At 39.3% G+C, this 18,133-nt stretch overlaps 1 protein-coding gene across 2 annotated transcripts in view; it reads right to left on the reverse strand.

Annotated features, from left to right (window-relative positions):
* The window catches only part of PTPRG (protein tyrosine phosphatase receptor type G), a 747,279-nt gene that overhangs the window by 46,327 nt on the left and 682,819 nt on the right, over positions 1-18,133 (reverse strand). For both annotated transcript variants that reach the window (XM_073009981.1, XM_073009980.1), the window contains one exon: positions 9,079-9,170. In XM_073009981.1, coding sequence (XP_072866082.1) covers positions 9,079-9,170 — 92 coding nt within the window. The remainder of the gene's footprint in view (positions 1-9,078; positions 9,171-18,133) is intronic.

The following is an 18,133-nucleotide window of genomic DNA, read 5'->3' on the forward strand; positions in this document are numbered from 1 at the left end:
GTAGACCCTAGACAAAACTGCTCTGGCTCAGAGAATGGGAAATCCCTGGATGAAGCCGTTTCTGAGCACCTAGTACTCAGCCAGATATTAGAGAGATGGTTTCTGCTCAAGGACATTTGTGCTGGTGAAGAGATGAACACAAGGGAGCGCAAGAACAGTGTAATTATGTGGTAAAGACTACAAGTGCCATTAAAAGGATGGGTTTGATGACTTCAGTGAGAATGCATGTCACTAATGTAGTGGTAGAGGTGGGAGAAGCATAAAGGAAAAAAGGGGCTGGAATCAAAGTGAAGATGTTTTCAGTGACTAAAGATTAAATGGGAGATTATTATGGTATAATAAAAGCAGGATAATGATAAAGTTGGTAGAATGACAGGAAAACCACTATTTATTAAGCCCTTACTGGTTACCAGGGACTGTGCTAAATGTTTTTCACACATTTATCTCTATAAGAACCAGATGAAGGGAACGTGATTATTCTCACAGTACACATAAGGAAACCGAGGCAACATGTCCAAAGACTCAGTTAAGTGGCAGAGCTGAGATTTGAACCCAGGTCCACTGAACCCAAAGACTGTATTCCTGTGTACTGTAATATACTGTTTGTCTTCATTCTCAAAGCACTACAAGTTCAAGGAATAACAAGAAATTAAACTTTTTAATTCTTAGTATCTTGGTTAATCTGGTAAATATCACTTGATAATTTTGTGTTAAATTTTTTTTTTTTTTTTGTGTAGACATGGTCTCACTCTGTCACCCAGGCTGGCTGGAGTGCAGTTGCTCAATTGTAGCTCACTGCAGCCTCAAACTCCTGAGCTCAAGTAATCCTCTCACCCTAGCCTCCTAAGTAGCTAGGTATAGTTCCATCCCACCATGCCTGGCTAATTTAAAGAGATGGATTCTTGCTGTGTTGTCCAGGCTGGTCTTGAACTCCTAGCCTCAAGCAATCCTTCCACCTCAGCCTCCTGAGTAGCTAAGACTACAGGCCCATGCCACCACACCTGGCTTATATTTTTTGTAGAGATGAGGTCTCGCTATGTTCCCCAGGCTAGTCTCAAACTCTTGGGCTCAAGTGATCCTTCTGCCTCTGCCTCCCAAAGCACTGAGATTATAGGCATGAGCCACTGTACTCAGCTGCTATTTGTACTTACAAAATTTTAAGATACCAAAGGTTTAAACTAGGCAAAAGTGGGACCACTACCATTATCACTAAATCACCCAATTATAAAATGACTGACATAGAGAATCAGTACCTGAAGAGGTGGGCTTATTGTTATTAAATATTATTTACCCTTAAGTTCCCAGATTTTAGCTTTTGGTGGTTAGAATTAAATTATGTACATAACTGGTCTTTTATTTTGTTAAATTCACAACAAAACCTTCTTATGTACTTTTGATGAAGCTTGAAATTAGGTCTGTAGGTACCAAAAGCAGAGCCTCAGAAGAGAGTGAACTGATGACGGCAACTTCTACTGAGAAGAAAACACGAAAGCTGAGATAACGCTGACCTCAAATGCAGCACTGTAGGCAATAAAGAACAATGCATTCGAACATAAAGCTGTTTTCAAAATCTACAGTTATGTATCTGCTGTACTTGCATCTATCTTCAGAACTATTAGAGGGAAATCACCAATACTTTATGCCTCTAACCTACTCATATATGCTAAATTTGCTTTCTCTTAATCTTAAGGAATAACAGATCAATAAAAAGAGAAACAGTTAGCTTTCTTGCCCATAGTTTTTTAATTTGATATTAGAAAGGAAAAAGCAGCAGCCAAAGCTGTCCCTGAACATACACCATAGGGAGGAGCCGCACAGAGGGCCCAGCCTGAGTACACTGCACCTGGTAAGACCATTAGCATGTAACTCAGTAAAACTGAATATCTGTGATTCTTATCAGCCACCAGTGATGGGATGCTTCCTGTCAATCAGGAAACCAGAGGCAATGGTATGAGTGGAAAAGCCAGAGCCAGACTGCAAGACTCCACTTCTCTGATTCCCTTTCCTCATCTGTAAAATGGGAATAACAGTACTTAATTCATAGATTATTATGAAAAGTAAACAAGGCTGGGCGCGGTGGCTCAAGCCTGTAATCCCAGCACTTTGGGAGGCCGAGGCGGGTGGATCACGAGGTCAGGAGATCGAGACCATCCTGGCTAACATGGTGAAACCCCGTCTCTACTAAAAATACAAAAAAAAAAACTAGCCGGGCGTGGTGGCGGGCGCCTGTAGTCCCAGCTACTCGGAGGCTGAGGCGGGAGAATGGCGTGAACCCAGGAGGCGGAGCTTGCAGTGAGCCGAGATCGCGCCACTGCACTCCAGCCTGGGCGACACAGCGAGACTCCGTCTCAAAAAAAAAAAAAAAAAAAAAAAAAAAAAAGAAAAGTAAACAAGGTAACACAAGTACTTATAAGAGTGCCTGGCATTTAGTAAACATTTCATATCTATGATTTATTATTAGGTGCTACTTGCTTTACATGCACAACCCTATGTTCTAGGGGCTGTGATTACTCCAATTTTCTTTTTTTTTTTTTTGAGACAGAGTCTAGCTCTGTCGCCCAGGCTGGAGTGCAGTGGTGCGATCTCGGCTCATTGCAAGCTCTGCCTCCTGGGTTCACACCATTCTCCTGCCTCAGCCTCCCGAGTAGCTGGGACTACAGGCACCCGCCACTGCGACCGGCTAATTTTTTTTTTTTTGTAGTTTTAGTAGAGACGGGGTTTCACTGTGGCCTCGATCTCCCAACCTCATGATCCGCCCGCCTCCGCCTCCCAAAGTGTTGGGATTACAGGCGTGAGCCACCGCGCCCGGCCGATTACTCTAATTTTCTAGGTGAGGAAACTGGCTAAAAGAGACCAAGGAGCTTGCCCAAGGCTACTGTCATTATCAAGTAATAGGGCCAGGCTGACTCCAAAGCCTGGGTTCTTCCTTATAATATTACCTCCCTAGAGCTTACATTTAAAAGAAACTTTTCAACCAAAAGGATTGAAATGATATTCTTTGGCTTTGAGGGTAAGCTTCAGTTACCTGGAAAATTCACACTGGTAGACTGGTCACCTTGATGATGCCAGGTAGATAAAGTGCTATGGCATTTACCTTCCTGACAAGATGCTTAGCTGCTGCAGTTGATTGACTTAAGGTCTATTTAATAAAATATCCCTTCTTGCTTACTCTGGAAGTGTGTGGGTATTTATATAAATACCATTAAGATTCCAGATGTCCTTAAGTCACCCACTCTATGAGCAATCCCTGTAAAGTTCATTTAACCCTTGACAGATCTCTCAACCCTATCCTGAATTGCAACCAAATCTCCATGGGCAGAGAAAACATACAGAGCCCTAGCATAGTACTTGGCTCAAATCAGTGCAGCTCAGACCTTACCCACCCCCTTCCCTTCACCCTGCTCCAACAACTGGCCTGTTATCAGGTAGTGTTAACCACACCTCTAGTGGATAGACCTCATTTTCAGGAATTCAGCCCCCTGCCCCTCCTGTATGCCCTCTCAGTCTCTCAGAGGCCAAGTTCAGGCCTTTCACGGTGTTTGGTAATACCTTTGTGTCAACTTAGGGAGATAAAGCAAATATGAAATAAAAGGACATTATCAAGATTTCCTGAGTTAGGACACAACAAAAAGATTTTTGTCTAAATCACACTCTTAGGATGCATGGAGTGTTGTGGAGGTTGGAACATTTTATTTCCTGCCATAAAAAGAAATCTCTTTTCATTTATGACACAATGCAGTCAATAAAGAAAGGGCTTCATTATAGTCAAAAGACCAATGAATCTCCTTTGGAGATAATCTCTGTATAAATAAAATATGCCAACAAGGTTGGTTTAATCCCAAGGGTTTTAAACTGCATGTTTAAAACCCCTTTATATTCTGGCACCCTGCTGAAGCCAGTGACCTTCAAATTATTAAGATGTATTTTAACTGCTGGAAAGGCATGAATCATTTCTGAATTTCTAAGCTACTGGTTAGCAGCAACATTTTGTTTTGTAATGCTCTTATTAGAAAGTTAGATTTTCTAATTTCCAGAGAAAAGCATTTGTAAGGACATTTGTGTCTGACAGTGCGCGTATTTAGAAAAGCCCTTTCAATATGCTCTGTAACAGGTTAATTTCATGAGCTAAGTTCTGATTTTTTAAAGTTTATATATAATGAAAGTCTAAAAGAATAATATAATGTAGTGAATGCTTCATTAATAACTGCGATATTATTCGTTTTTTTCAAAAGAATATTCCTGAGTCACTAGATTTTTATAAGTACTTGTCAGTGTTAAGAGTATTATGGATCTTAAAGACAGCATTTTGTGACCACTTCAGTATTTTAGAAGATGGAAAGCATATGAGGGGACTGACAGCTGGGTTACTGCATTCAATTATGGTTACTGCTTTATCCTCACACCAAAACAATGGGAAACCAGTAACCAGGGAACATTTTCTTTTGAAAAACCCTTAGTGAAATATATTGAGTCTGAGCCCCTTTCATTCTCCTGCAGAAGTCACAGTTTAACTTCTCTCTTCTGCTCCTGCTTTTCCCATATGTCATGCATGGAACAGGCACTAACCATTCAAAATCTATCTGATAAAAGAATTGATACTACCTTTATAGTGATTGGAAGCCAACCTCAAAAGCACTTCTTTCAAGCTGGATAAATACTCTTGCATTTTGAGTTTTTTCTAACATGGCTAATTAACCTCAGCCACCATATATATTCAGTCTCTGTCCAGCATTTCCACATTTTGCGTAAGTGTTAGGTGAGACCAGGGGGGAAAAAAGTCCTCATTCTTAAAAGACTGTCTTTGCTATACTAAATCAGAAGAACACACTGAATATCCTAAATTCCTGTTAGAATTAGTAAAATTGAAAATTCAAAATTCTTCAAAAAGTCCTATAAACTGCTCTCTCAAAGGGACGAGTATCAAAGGGTTAGCAAAGCTTTCCTTAATCATTTACCTATTTTATTTTATAATAGTTTCCAAAAGTTAGTATAACTTACCGATTCCATGTATGCTTTGGGATTTAAAGATACAAGCTATTTATTTATGAATTTTAGCCACAGCAGAATCAACCAAAGTTGCAAAGTTAGTTAGTTTCTAAATTTGTTCAACATTCAACATGGCTGTGACTTGTTTCCTAAGTCATTTAAATCATACAGACCTGTTTTTGTGCAGGGAATGGATGTTTTGCTGAGTTGAGTCTTTCAGGAAGGAAAAGAATAAAAATAAGTAGAGAACAGAGATGAGAGGGGAGATTTTTTAATATGGGGAAAATGTCAACCCAAGAATTATGAATTTCCCTCCAGGAGGATGAAAGAGAATCTAATGGAAAACCAAATGGTCAGTGCTAGTGAGAGAAGTTAATGATCAAGAACTCAGAAAAAACTAAAGAGAATATTCACATATATTTGAAAATGCCTGGACTTAATGAAGCAATATCCGAATGAGGAGTCTGAAGTCTTGAGATATCAAAACTGTCACAGTCATATGCCAAGAGGTGGCAGAGCTATTTATAAGCATCTGTGCTTTGAAGTCACAGAGATAATTCCAGTGTTAGCTTCACTGCTTAGCTCTGTAACCTTGGACAATTAAAAAAATGTCTCCGAACCTCAGTTTCTTCATCCAGAAAATGGGGGTATCAACCTGTACCTGTCTCTGTAGGACTGTAATGAAAATAAACATAATATACTTTGTTGGTAAATGCTCAATAATTATTAGATAATGATTTTTTAAGAGGCTAACTGTAAAATAGGCTCTGGGAACACAGTGTTTTGCATATTCCACAGTGATGACCCTGGAGCTCTATTTTTACAACAGCTTAGTACTTAAATTTTCAACTTCACCCTGTTGCACATATTTTTAGCTAGTATAATGATTCAGTTTACTCGTTATGTCTATTGTCTGCAAATATCTTTAAAAAAAATCAATTATAGAGTGTGAAGAGCCCAAGTGGTAAAATAATTTGACAGATCTGGGGCCTAGTATTATTGTTATTTAGGTTTTGAGCAGGGATAAAATACAACTGAGATTGATTGGGTAGAATAAATACTTCATAGGAGCTCTTTAAGTCTCATATTTTTAGAAACAAGAACAATTAGATAATTTCTAAGATAAATCATTTAAAATGATTCCACGGAGGTTTCCATTAAAGAAAAGTTGTGATAAAAGCTTTAGTAGAGTGAAAGTAACTCACAAATTTGTTAAAAATTGAATTGTGTTTTTCTTTCCTTTTTTTTTTTTTTTTTTTTTTTGAGACAGTCTCGCTCTGTTGCCCAGGCTGGAGTGCAGTGGCCGGATCTCAGCTCACTGTAAGCTCCGCCTCCCAGGTTCACGCCATTCTCCTGCCTCAGCCTCCCAAGTTGGGACTACAGGCGCCCGCCACCTCGCCCGGCTAGTTTTTTTTTTTGTATTTTTTAGTAGAGACGGGGTTTCACCGGGTTAGCCAGGATGGTCTCTGTCTCCTGACCTCGTGATCCGCCCGTCTCGGCCTCCCAAAGTGCTGGGATTACAGGCTTGAGCCACCGCGCCCGGCCGAATTGTGTTTTTCTTATATGAGACACAGTTGTACTGCTGTAACTAGACGAAATCCTAAAGAATAGAACAATGAGTTGTTTAAAAAGTGCTTTGTGAATTAAAATATTTTCCAAATGTAACTATTAAATAGGACTGTGGGGTTTTATTTACCAAGCTAAGAGATTATGATCAAGCTGAAAGCTCTTTAAGGAAAGGTCATTTAGGGTAACTCTCAATTAAGGGTGAAGTAAGTTCATTTGTTTAGGCATGCTCCTAGTAAGGCTATGTTAGCTATGAAGACCTGAGAAAGCAGATTAGCCTCACTCATCATTTCACTAGGTAAGCCCTTTAACATCACACTGCCTTACATTTAAAATGTAAGTGGAGTATTTAACTTCTTAATTAAATAGGTAATGGGAATGAAACAGAAAACATTCAAAAGCAATTTCTGGTCTAAGACACCTACTCAAAGGTGTGGCAAGGCATATTCAGAGGATCCTAGTGAATTAAAAGTTCTAAAGCCTATATCAAAGAAGAGTGATTCAAGGTGGAGCACACCTAGTGGATGTAGTTCGGTGTTAGGGACACAATTTTAACATGAGAGTCATGCAAAATGCTCTCTCTCCATGACTGCTGGGATTACGAGTACCATGATTTGGGAAGGAAAGTTGCAACAGCTTACACTTCTGGCTTAATGTATGGTTTCCAAAGTGCTTTTACACATATCATCTACTGTGGTCTTAAAAGTTACCTCAAAAGGCAAGGAAAACAGGCATCCTATTTAATTTACGGATTCTGGAAACTAACGCTCAGAGAGGTTAAGGCACTGAACAAAGATTTCAGGGTGGACCTAGGTTTTCTGGTTCCTAATCCAGTGGTAAAAGAAAATAGAAATGGAAAAACAGCCCAGTAAGTATTTCACCATTTAACTCATTAAAAATGAGTTTCAATTACACAGCTATGAAACAACTGATACTGTCAGACAAATCAGGTCAGAGGGGAGAAAGACTGCCACGAATTTTCCAGTGGTCAACACATACTGTAGGTAAAGCAAGAGGAAAAAGTATATGCATACTATTGTGCAAATCTAGTAGATTCAATGAAACTATTTCACGCTGATGAAGACTGATGATTGCTGTCTGCCTTCTCTACTCTCAAAGGAAAAGTAGTTTCCTTCAGCAAGGATAAAGGGGCAGGGTTAGTGGAGAACACACAGTAACACAAAACTTATCCCATCTTTATGGGAATTAGTTTAGTAGCCACAAAAGGATCCAACAGGAACTTAATCAGAGACCTTCTGTTAATCTTCTTGTTTCTGTGTGACAAGTTTTAGTGAGAAAACTGATTAGAATGTACAAAACATGGACAATCCCAGTAATATCTAATGACTAAGCAATATACAGACACATAACAGGGCAATTCAGTCTACAACCATAACCACACGTAGTGACAATCTGCAAACAATAGAAGTATTTCTCCATGGTACCCAAAGAATGACTGTACCTCTGAGTTTCACAGCCAAGATCTTTTAAGAACTTTAAGGAAATTTTTCTAACGTTCACTCATTTAAGTACTTAAAGAATACCTACTGTGTGCCAAGAATTATTTTAGCACTGAGAATATAGCTACGTGCCCTTACAAAGCTCTCATTGTAGTGGGAAGAGAGCAAAAAAAAAGTAAAATAAATAGCACATTAGTTGGTGGAAAGCATTAAGGAGAATAGGGCAGATCAGCAGGATGGGGGAGCTTCAGGTGTGGAGAATGGGTGGCATTATAATCAAAGTGATGCTTCTGTTTGCAAAAGAGTAATGTCAAGAGGATAGATGTATCTAAAATATCTGAAGATACGTATTTGGAAGCACATAATGAAACCAGGATGTAGAAAGTTAAAATCTGGCAAACGAGAAGGGATGCCAAATAGAAATGGTGGGTGAGATCTTCAAATCCCACATCCTATTACACCTAACCCACTGCTGAACTTCTAAATGTCTAAGGCATTTGCTAGGATTCACTACAGTGTACACTCTACCATTCCCTACCCCAACACTAACCAAGTGTTTTATCTTTTTACCAGAGGAAAAGTGAAATATTCACCAGACTAGTAATGTACCCCTCTATTTCCACACAACCACCATAAGAACCAAAACTTTCAACATTAAGATACATGATTTTCAGAGGAAAGAATCTTAGAAAAATATCAGCTTTAAAAAAATGTGTCACAAATTGTGATTTAAAAATATAAGCACAAATTGCCTATGCAAATGAAATTTAGTTCAAGTAGACACTAAGAATGTTTTTTGTATGGTTTTTCCCTTTTTTCTATTGTACTTTCCTTTCCTGCATATGACTGTATACTACATTAACTCAGTTATTTGTTCCTCTAAAGAGAGTTTTATTACTTTGCAGATATGTAAAGGAGTATTCCTTAAATTACTCTTAGTTAAGGATATCTTATACTGGGCAAGCTTTAAAAGGCTGTAAAATAATATTTTCTTGTTTTATCACATAAAACTGAGAAAAGAGAAAAACAATTAGCCCATTGGAAATAAGAGCAGTGTCTTACTTACCCGGAATAGGAATAATAGGAATACTTTCATTAGGGACCACTCGAGGTGAATTGCTGTCTTCCACATAGAAATGAGCAGTCTGAAAACATTTTCTGTGTAGAAAAGAGAAAAACCATGTCAATAATAGGATATGCGCTATCTGAGTTCATCATCTTTTAATTCTTATTTTACAGATCTTCCCAGCTTTAAACATCACACAGCACTGAGGGTGAACTCATGTAAAAGTAACAAGATACAAGGACAACATTCAGCCTGTTGGAGGGGCCCCAAATTGCTAAAGAATATCCTTTTTTTTTTTTTTTTATCATCACTGTATCCAACCTGATAGGTCAAAGGGAAAGGCTTAGTATTTAACTACTCAAATATGTGAAAACATGGTAGAGAGTAAACCTACCACACAGACTGCTAGGGTTATCTCACAATATTTCTAAATTTGATATGTTACAGAGGAATAATTTGCTATTCTAAATCCGCAACACCAAGTTCAAAACCACACCTTGTATCCCCTTCCAACATCGTCATCAAACAGCCCAAGTACACAATAGCACCACATTGTTCATGCTTAGCAAAGGCCCCCAAAGCCTCAGACAGCTCTTTAAAGGGGTCACAGGGCTTCAGGAAGGCAAGCACTCAGAATCAGAGGCCCTTGCCAGACAATATCTGAGACAAGGTCTTGAAGCCCTTAAGTGTCATCTGCTTGTTTTTGTTTTTTTTTACCTGTATTTCAAGCAAAGCAGAGAGCACACACTGGTCATCATAGGACAGGCAATGAAGAGAAAAGCCATCAGCAGCTCACTCAGCCTCTGCCTCCGATGCTGGCTGGCCCTCAGCTTTCCTGCATCCACGTCACTGCTCATTGCGGCCCTAATGAGCTGCCGGAAGCACAGGCTGAATATTTAATGAAGCTGCTCAGCGTGAATGGCTATTGTGACCAGAGAAGGGTCCCTGTTCATTTGGCGGAGGGGCTTTACAATAGCTGGCCCTACTGCTGGGTCTTTTAGCCAAGCAGGCGGCATCCTTCTGGTGCACAGTGTCACTGGGATCTGTCCTCCTCCTCTGGCATCGCACACCAAACAACATTTACACACATTACAACTTTGCTTTTTCTGGGGCCCGTATTCCAACTACCAGATAAGTCAACTTTTCTTCACAGTTGTCTTTGCTCATCTAATCAAAAATATCCTGGGATGATTCCATTGGGCGTACCCTGTTTCTGTGAGGCCAAAGAAGGGGCTAGGGTTGGGACGGTTAGAGAAAAATCAAGAAACTATAAAAAATAAGATCTCCGTGGGAGTGAAGAGACCACATGGTTACAAAGATGTTTCCATCTCAGCTTTTATACAAGCTATTATAACCACACGCAATCAGAAATGTTCACATGTCATAGTATCAAGTGCTGTTCTTTAAGCAGTACCTATTTTCAGATGGACAGTAGCTAAGCAGTTTCCATTTGGATAGTGCTCTAGAATCAATCTAGTCTGCTGCACCATTCCATTAGGAGATTTTGAACGTCAGTTAGTACAACTCTTGACACATGCCTCCCAGGACTACTCTAACAGAGCACTGAAGAAAAATGAGTGTTTTTTTTTTTTTTCCCCTATGAATTGCTCAGCATTTGTAATATAAATAATAAAACAAGTTTTCCTCACTCTTTGCTTAGCTGCCTTTACCTAAATTTGTGAAGAACATAAGTTAGTCAGACTTAAGCTACATGGATATGAAATGCACATAATATTACAGGGCTCTGGTGCTAACCAAATCTTCTCAGTGTAAAGCAATGGAAATCTAAGTGAAAAAAAATTATTTTGATGTTTAAAATAACCTCTCTCTCTCTCTAAATTAGTTATTATGTTTTCTACTCTTGGATTACTTCCTTTCCTCCCCTACCTTCCCCAATTTGCACAGATTTCCAGAATGTAACATTAAAGTTAAAACACAGGTTATGGACTTCACAAATGAATGAAAGCCTTAACCATCCAGTATCATAGCTAAGGAAAACCTGCTTTTGTTGAGTTAGAAGACAGCTATTCAACTGCTTAATAGCTCAAATAAGTGCTCTAAGTCACTAAGATGAATGGGATGCAATTTACTGGGTTAGCCTTTAACTTGAAAAAAAAAATACATGCAAGAAATAACTTTGCTTTTAAGACCATAATTATTACTGCTATTGGACTTCTAAAATGTAAAGCTATTAATAAATAGAATTGTTATTGGCCAAGTTACTGTTAAAGTGACTTGGAAAAAAGGGTATGTATACTACATTGTAGATTTTTTTTTTCCCACAAGACAGGAAGACAGTTCAGCCAGTCTCTCAGTTATATGTGGAACTACAGGCTCCACATTATCTTTGAAAAAAGCAGTGTGTACTGAAGCAAATCACACTCTAGTGCCCCATGTGCTGCTGTTTATAATGGATTTTCCCTGGAGCAAAATAACTCCATGATTGCCAGAGAAAAGTACACGACTGGGGATAAGGATCAGAAACCTGGGAGACAGAGCTCCGCATCTGTACCTTGCTGCACATCATGCACTTGCCTCCCACACAAATATATGGGTGGGCAACTAACTACAGAACTTTGTGGGGAATATCTTCCCGTAGAATAAAGATTTCAATGGATTTGGCAAATGTTTATTCAGCACCCACTGCACAGCATCAAGTATGCAGACAATGCATTCTCTGCCGCTGTCTGCAATCCTTAAAACTACTTCCTTAAGCCTGGCTAAGCACTGGAGTAACTGATAAAGTATTATATAAGCAACAGATGATTTTTGCAGAAAAATTAGGCAATAAAAATGAACAAAAAGAAAAGAAATTAAAAACACCCAAAATCTTCCTCCTAGTGATGATCGCTATTAATATTTTGAGGTCTAACCCTGTATACTTTTCCTCATTTACTGACTATTCCTTGATCATCTGCAGTGAGGAGCTGGGAGCACAATGACAAACAAGACACACAAGGTACCTACCCTCAGTATTTATGTCTTCATGGGGAAAATCCCCAACAAGCAAACAAATTGCTTCAAACAGTCAAGAGCAATGAAGAAAATAAGAATGATGTGGTGGTAAATGAAGTCAGCTGAAGGAAGGGACCTCACTGAGGAGGTGGCATTTAAGCTGAGGCCTGATTAAGGAGGTCTAACCCTGTGAAACTCAGGATGAAGACCATTTTAGGCAGGTCAAGCAGCTAGTTGAGCCTTAGAGCAGAGGGAGCTTGGCGCATTTTAGGAAACTGGAAGGAAGCCAGAGGCAAGGGCAAGGCTGTGGAAAGCAAGGTTGGAGAGGCAGGCCAGAGCCAGATCATGCAGGATCCAGCAGATCACAAAGAACCTCGTTGGTGTCTAGGAGCAGGGGAAAGTCAATGAAAGGCTTTAATCCATGGAGAGGCACCGTCTGATTTGCTTCTTTCAGAAAGCTCATTTTGGCTGCTACATGATGAATGGATTAGAGGGCAGCAGAAATGGAACAAGGAAATCAATCTGTGGGCTATTATTATAATCTCACCCAAATATAGACAGATGGGCTGTTTTCTGTTTTTTTTATTATTATTATTATTATTATTATTATTATTATTATTCTGGGTGTAGGGGGAGTGTGTATCTTATTTTGAGACGGAGTCTTGCTCTGTCGTCCAGGCTGGAGAGCAGTGGCACGATCTCAGCTCACTGCAATCTCTGCCTCCCAGGTTTGGGTGATTCTCATGCCTCTCGTGCCTCAGCCTCCCGAGTAGCTGGGACTACATGGGGGGTTTTATTTTTAAAAAAACGAAATGAGATCATTCTATATGCATCTCTTCTTGATAACAAACATAGACTGGCATCCTCTTTATTAATGTTTACTTAATCTTCCATTTCAGGGAGGCATTACAATGCTGGTATTTAATTTATTCCTTTAATAACTATCTATTGGGGGGTCTACTCTGGGCCAGGGACTGATGGAGGTGGTCAGTCTGTTGTCAACTTTTCATGATCCTTAACAATATGAAGATGGTCCCTTTGCATGTACAAATTCTACACTGTGTTTAATACCTAAGAAAAGCAGCTGCATATCACAAGACATTGTATTTTAATGTGCTCATTTCAGTGAATTCCCATGAAAATTGTGCTTCTTGACCTTCAGAGGTATCCAGGAATAAAAAAGCAAAAGCAGGGATTTTGGAGAAAAGGAAAGAAAAACACAAGTTTTAATGCCTCTAAACCTCTGAACTGTGATCTACTTAAGGAGGCAGTATTGTCTCTAATTTTGAGCTCAGGGGAATGGAGACAGAATTTCTCAAAAGTGCTGGCCAGGCACGGTGACTCACGCCTGCAATCCCAGCACTTTGGGAGGCCGAGGTGGGTGGATCACAAGGTCAGGAGTTTGACCAGCCTGGCCAAGATGGTGAAATGCCATCTCTACTAAAAATACAAAAATTAGCTGGGCGTGGTGGGGTGCACCTGTAGTTCCAGCTACTCGGGAGGCTGAGACAGAAGAAACGCTGGAATCTGGGAGGCGGAGGTTGCAGTGAGCTGAGATCACACCACTGCACTCCAGCCTGGGCAACAGAGTGAGACTTGGTCTCAAAAAAAAAAAAAAAAAAAAAAAAAAAAAAATTCTCAAAGTGCTTACGTGTGTCACTGAGCGTGCAATTTCAATTTTCTATCTAGGTCTAATTATCTTTCAACTAACTTACCCTTACAGACCCTCCCTGAATGAATCAGATTTCTAGGATCACAAAGAGCCATTTTCCAAAATCCTAATTTCTCTATAGTGAACATCTATATATGAAAGTACCCTAAAAAGGGAAATCAATGAAATAGATCATGTTTGTAATGAAAAAATATATTGACAAATTTAACTACAAAATATAATCCAATGATTCCCTGCCATATATTTCATGTGTCTACCTCTGCCCTTTTACTTCCCATCCCCTCCCCAACCCCTGAGTGCTGTCTGTCTCCTTTAAGAAACTGAGGCCAGGTAACATTATTTTCACTGACCCTGACAGGCCTAGTAATGACCCAAATAAGTTATCTTATACTTCCCCCTATTGTACATTTGCAGCATTTATCTTTCTGACACTTTAAGTTCTCTGATTTAGGTATGCCTTAATTTTGGAGGGCCAGGCCTGAACAGTCAGTCAGTCTCTCAGTCTCTCTCTCTCTTATCAGTAAAGTATCATCAAATGGTGGTTATTAATAAGCAGTGCATAGCTCTTTGGCTTAGGGAGCTTTTAGAATACCCAGGCAGGGTAAGCCCCATTAATGATGATTCTAACAGAGCAGGTGCAGGGTAGGGTATAGCTCTGTGTATTGTGAAGACTCCCTCTAGGGATTCTGGTATGTACTGTGTCCAATTATGAACCACTCTGAGGAAGGGAAAATGGTTCCTGAGAGTTCACCCTTGTGGACTGCTATACTTGTCTGGTAGGAAAATTAATTTCAGTTTCTATGAAGGCATTGAAGTTGTGAATATTTACTTCAATATTATTAATAATAATGATGTTCTGACATCCTGAATTCCAAGTTTCCTGCCACTTAAACAAACTGGAAAACCACTGTTTTAGATGGCTTTCTAAAGCCCACCCCCATCAACAAGGTACCCAAGATAGAGGGACTTACATGAAACATTTACTGAATGCTCCCAGATGGGTACGAGAAAGAGTTCAGTTTGCACAAGGTATTTCCTCAATTTGAACTCAGTGGGTATGTGAGGCAGAATGAAAGTGAAATGGGAGATGTAAATCTATTGGTCCCTAAGTTGGTCCCATTTCTCACATGCCTCTCACAGAGTAAGCATTTTGCCACACCGAATGAGAGTCCCTGTTCAAAAGAATGCACTTTTCTTACAGCATAGCCCTAAATGCTACCTAAGTGCTTCTGGTGCTTGACCAAAGATGACTAACATATTAGATCTATGCATATCTCTATAGAAAGTTCCAAGTAGCAGAGTGGAAGCAAGCTTCCTCTGTTACTCTCCATTCATTCATCCCTTTTTAGAAAACCAAACATGGGGTCATATGTCTTCAAAAGATTTCTAAGAAAGGTCTGATTGGAAGTCCAGAGGGTAATGTGTGATAGTAGCTGATCAAATCTGTATGGAGTCTGGTTAGCAGTTTTCTGGGTCTCAAGCCCACAACCCACACCTGTGGTCCAGATCTGTACAGTGTTTGAAGCCCTGATGGTAGGAGTGTGCCAGTATGCACAGCTTCTTAAAAGCCCACATGGGACACATGAAGCTTATGATTAGGAATATTTTCTCTTGGACTGAAATTTTAAAAAATAACCTGCCATGCTTTCAAATAAGGGACATATTTTAAGGATAAAGACCTCTTTAAAAATAAAGTCTACTCTTGGGAAAGCAGAGCACACACACCTGCAGAGTACATCTTTTAGTCAGGATGTGAAACACATCAGCCAGTATCAGCTGTCAACGTCAAGTCCCTGAGCTCCCTGCTGAAAAATATACACTGTCAGCACATGACAGGTTCCAGTATGTTTAATTGGCCTTCTTGACTAATGAAACACACACACACCCAGCTGCTCTGATAGTCCTTTGTAAGTATTAATAAATTCCAGTTATAGAGACTTACTATCCAAATGAAATGTAGCAAAATAACCAAAACAAACAAACAAACAAAAAAACCCTCTAGACTTCTGACCCCCATTGCTACCCAGGAATTTGATACATTCTTAAGGAAGAATACCCAGAATGACCAAATTTCTGCATAAAGGCCTTTATTTCTGTGGCTTCTGTTCTTCCAGCTACCTGTTTAGATAACCTCTGATATGAGCTAACAATTTTCTTGTCTCTTTCTGCCCTTCTGACAAGAACCTGGAAATAATTTAGTGACCAATATTTTTCAGAAGCAAAGTACTGAACTTAAGTGCAGAAAGACTGAACATTAGAAATGTCTGGAATTCCACACAACACTGCTGTATTAAAAAACAAACAAACAAAAAATCTCCTTAAAAGGCAGGTCTCCAAACCTGCTTACAGGAAAAAGGGGTTCCTGCCATCTACAGACATCTGGGTCAACATGTACATCCACTTTGACAAGCTTGGGATGTCACACTGTTCTCATCCAGTGCCCTCCATTTATTACAACACTGCCCTGAACACCACCATGACTGCTAGACATGGGCAGGGTGGAGGACCACAGTATGGCCTCCAGACTCATATGAAAACCCAGAATCATGAACTAACCGAATGTCGGTATATAGGAATTAGAAACCAAGTCACTGTCTTCAAATTAAACTCAATGGTTCTATAATCACATCAGGGTGACAAAGAGATTATTAGCAGTGTGTAGCTCAAAATTCTAATTGCAGACTAGAGAGGGCAGTTAGCTGAGCTGCTGCTGAATATTAATTGTATAATCTTAACTGATTTACACACTGCCCTCATTTAAATTTACAGTGGCATACCTGCTAATAATCCCATTTATTTTCATGCTGTCAAGAAAATAAATCACATTAATATTTACTTTTGTAAATGGATCTGTTGTAGTAAACCCTGCATAAATAAGAGCCACTTACAAATAGAAAGCTGAAAATATTCACATGCCTTCAAGGAAGATGATTGAGGGCTGTATTAAAAAGGCATGGATTGATTTATTAGGGCAAAATGTTTCCATAAATTGAAGTGACAAATACAACAATAAAAGAAAAAGGCTGTAGGCGTTGTTGGGCTTTTCCTCAAAGAGAAGTGTCTGAAATAACTCCGGGATTCCACTTGGAAAGGAGCCCAATGTAAGTTCTAAGTTGAGATTTTTCATATACAACAACTCACTTGCTGTTAAGTTTCCTTTATGGCATGTTAAGTGATTCAGTTTATAAAACTCAGTTTACACTTGTAGTATCTCTTCCGGAAGGGATCTTCTCAAAAGAAAAACTCAAACCAAAATATGTTTCTGGTGGCCATATTTTCCAAATCATAAAAGGGGGCGTGAGATTTGACAAATGTCAATGTGCTTTGGGGGATAATCAAATGGCAAGTTTCACATGAGGGCTGTGGAAGTCCCAGGGCATATGGCTGTCATACCTTAGATAAGCAGGGCTTAAAGATATGAGGAGAGAGAAAGGGAAAAGGGAAGAGAAAAGAGAACAACATCATGCAATGATGGATGGGGTGTGAAAGAGCAAACAGACACTAAAACGAGGAGAGAATGTTTCAAAAATATTTTGGATTTCACATGAATAGGAGAGATGGCCTAGTTGACTTTTGGTACAGTTAGAAGTGACAAAAATCTGATTCCCATAGTGAGAATTTTATTGGATGATTCAAATTGCCTGCAATTAATATCTTTAGGAAGGTGGGAGAAAATGATAAATTATAGGCACAAAAGTGGTCTCAAACCTATATTCTCTTAGCTAGGCATTAAGTTTGCCAAGAAATCCTTGTAGATGCCTAGGTCTGACTGAAGTACTGGTAATACTTTCCAGAAGGTAAGAGAGAAAAGGTCTCTTCAGAAACCACATTTTGATGAGGCCGTGACAGTTCCTATATTTTAGCTGGCTTTGAGAAAGTGAGCCCTGGACAGTACTTCCCAAGGCTTCCAGCTATTACCTAGAAAAGAAGGCTTGAAGTCAGGGGCTTTAAGGTGGCTGTCTCACCCTTCAGACCCTAGACTGGAATATTCTGAACATCTGGACTGAGGTTTGAGGGGCTCTCCACCTCATTTGCCACACTTTTAAGGCACTGACACAATATCCCACTGATTTGGGAAGGTCAATGGTGATATGATAGTCCAACTCATTTTGGGGAGGAGGTAAGAAATGAAATTCACATTTTATTTACTGCACATATTTTTCAGTATTTACAATCTAAAATGTCTGGGTAAAAGCCTTTTGGCAACTCCTTATTTTGTTAATATACTGATTGACTGTATTTTGCTATGAGTGATATTTTAAGGATCTAAGAAGGTATTATATGACTCTTCACTAAGCCCCAGATTGCAGTATATTGTTTAAATACTTGAGACCATATGGGGAAAAAAAGAAGTAGATTCAGACATCACACGATCAACCAGGTTAAATTCCAAATGAATTTACTATTAAAATTTGAAACCATAAAAGT

This window comes from Chlorocebus sabaeus, chromosome 22 (assembly GCF_047675955.1).
Source record: "Chlorocebus sabaeus isolate Y175 chromosome 22, mChlSab1.0.hap1, whole genome shotgun sequence".
Taxonomy (NCBI): Eukaryota; Metazoa; Chordata; class Mammalia; order Primates; family Cercopithecidae; genus Chlorocebus; species Chlorocebus sabaeus.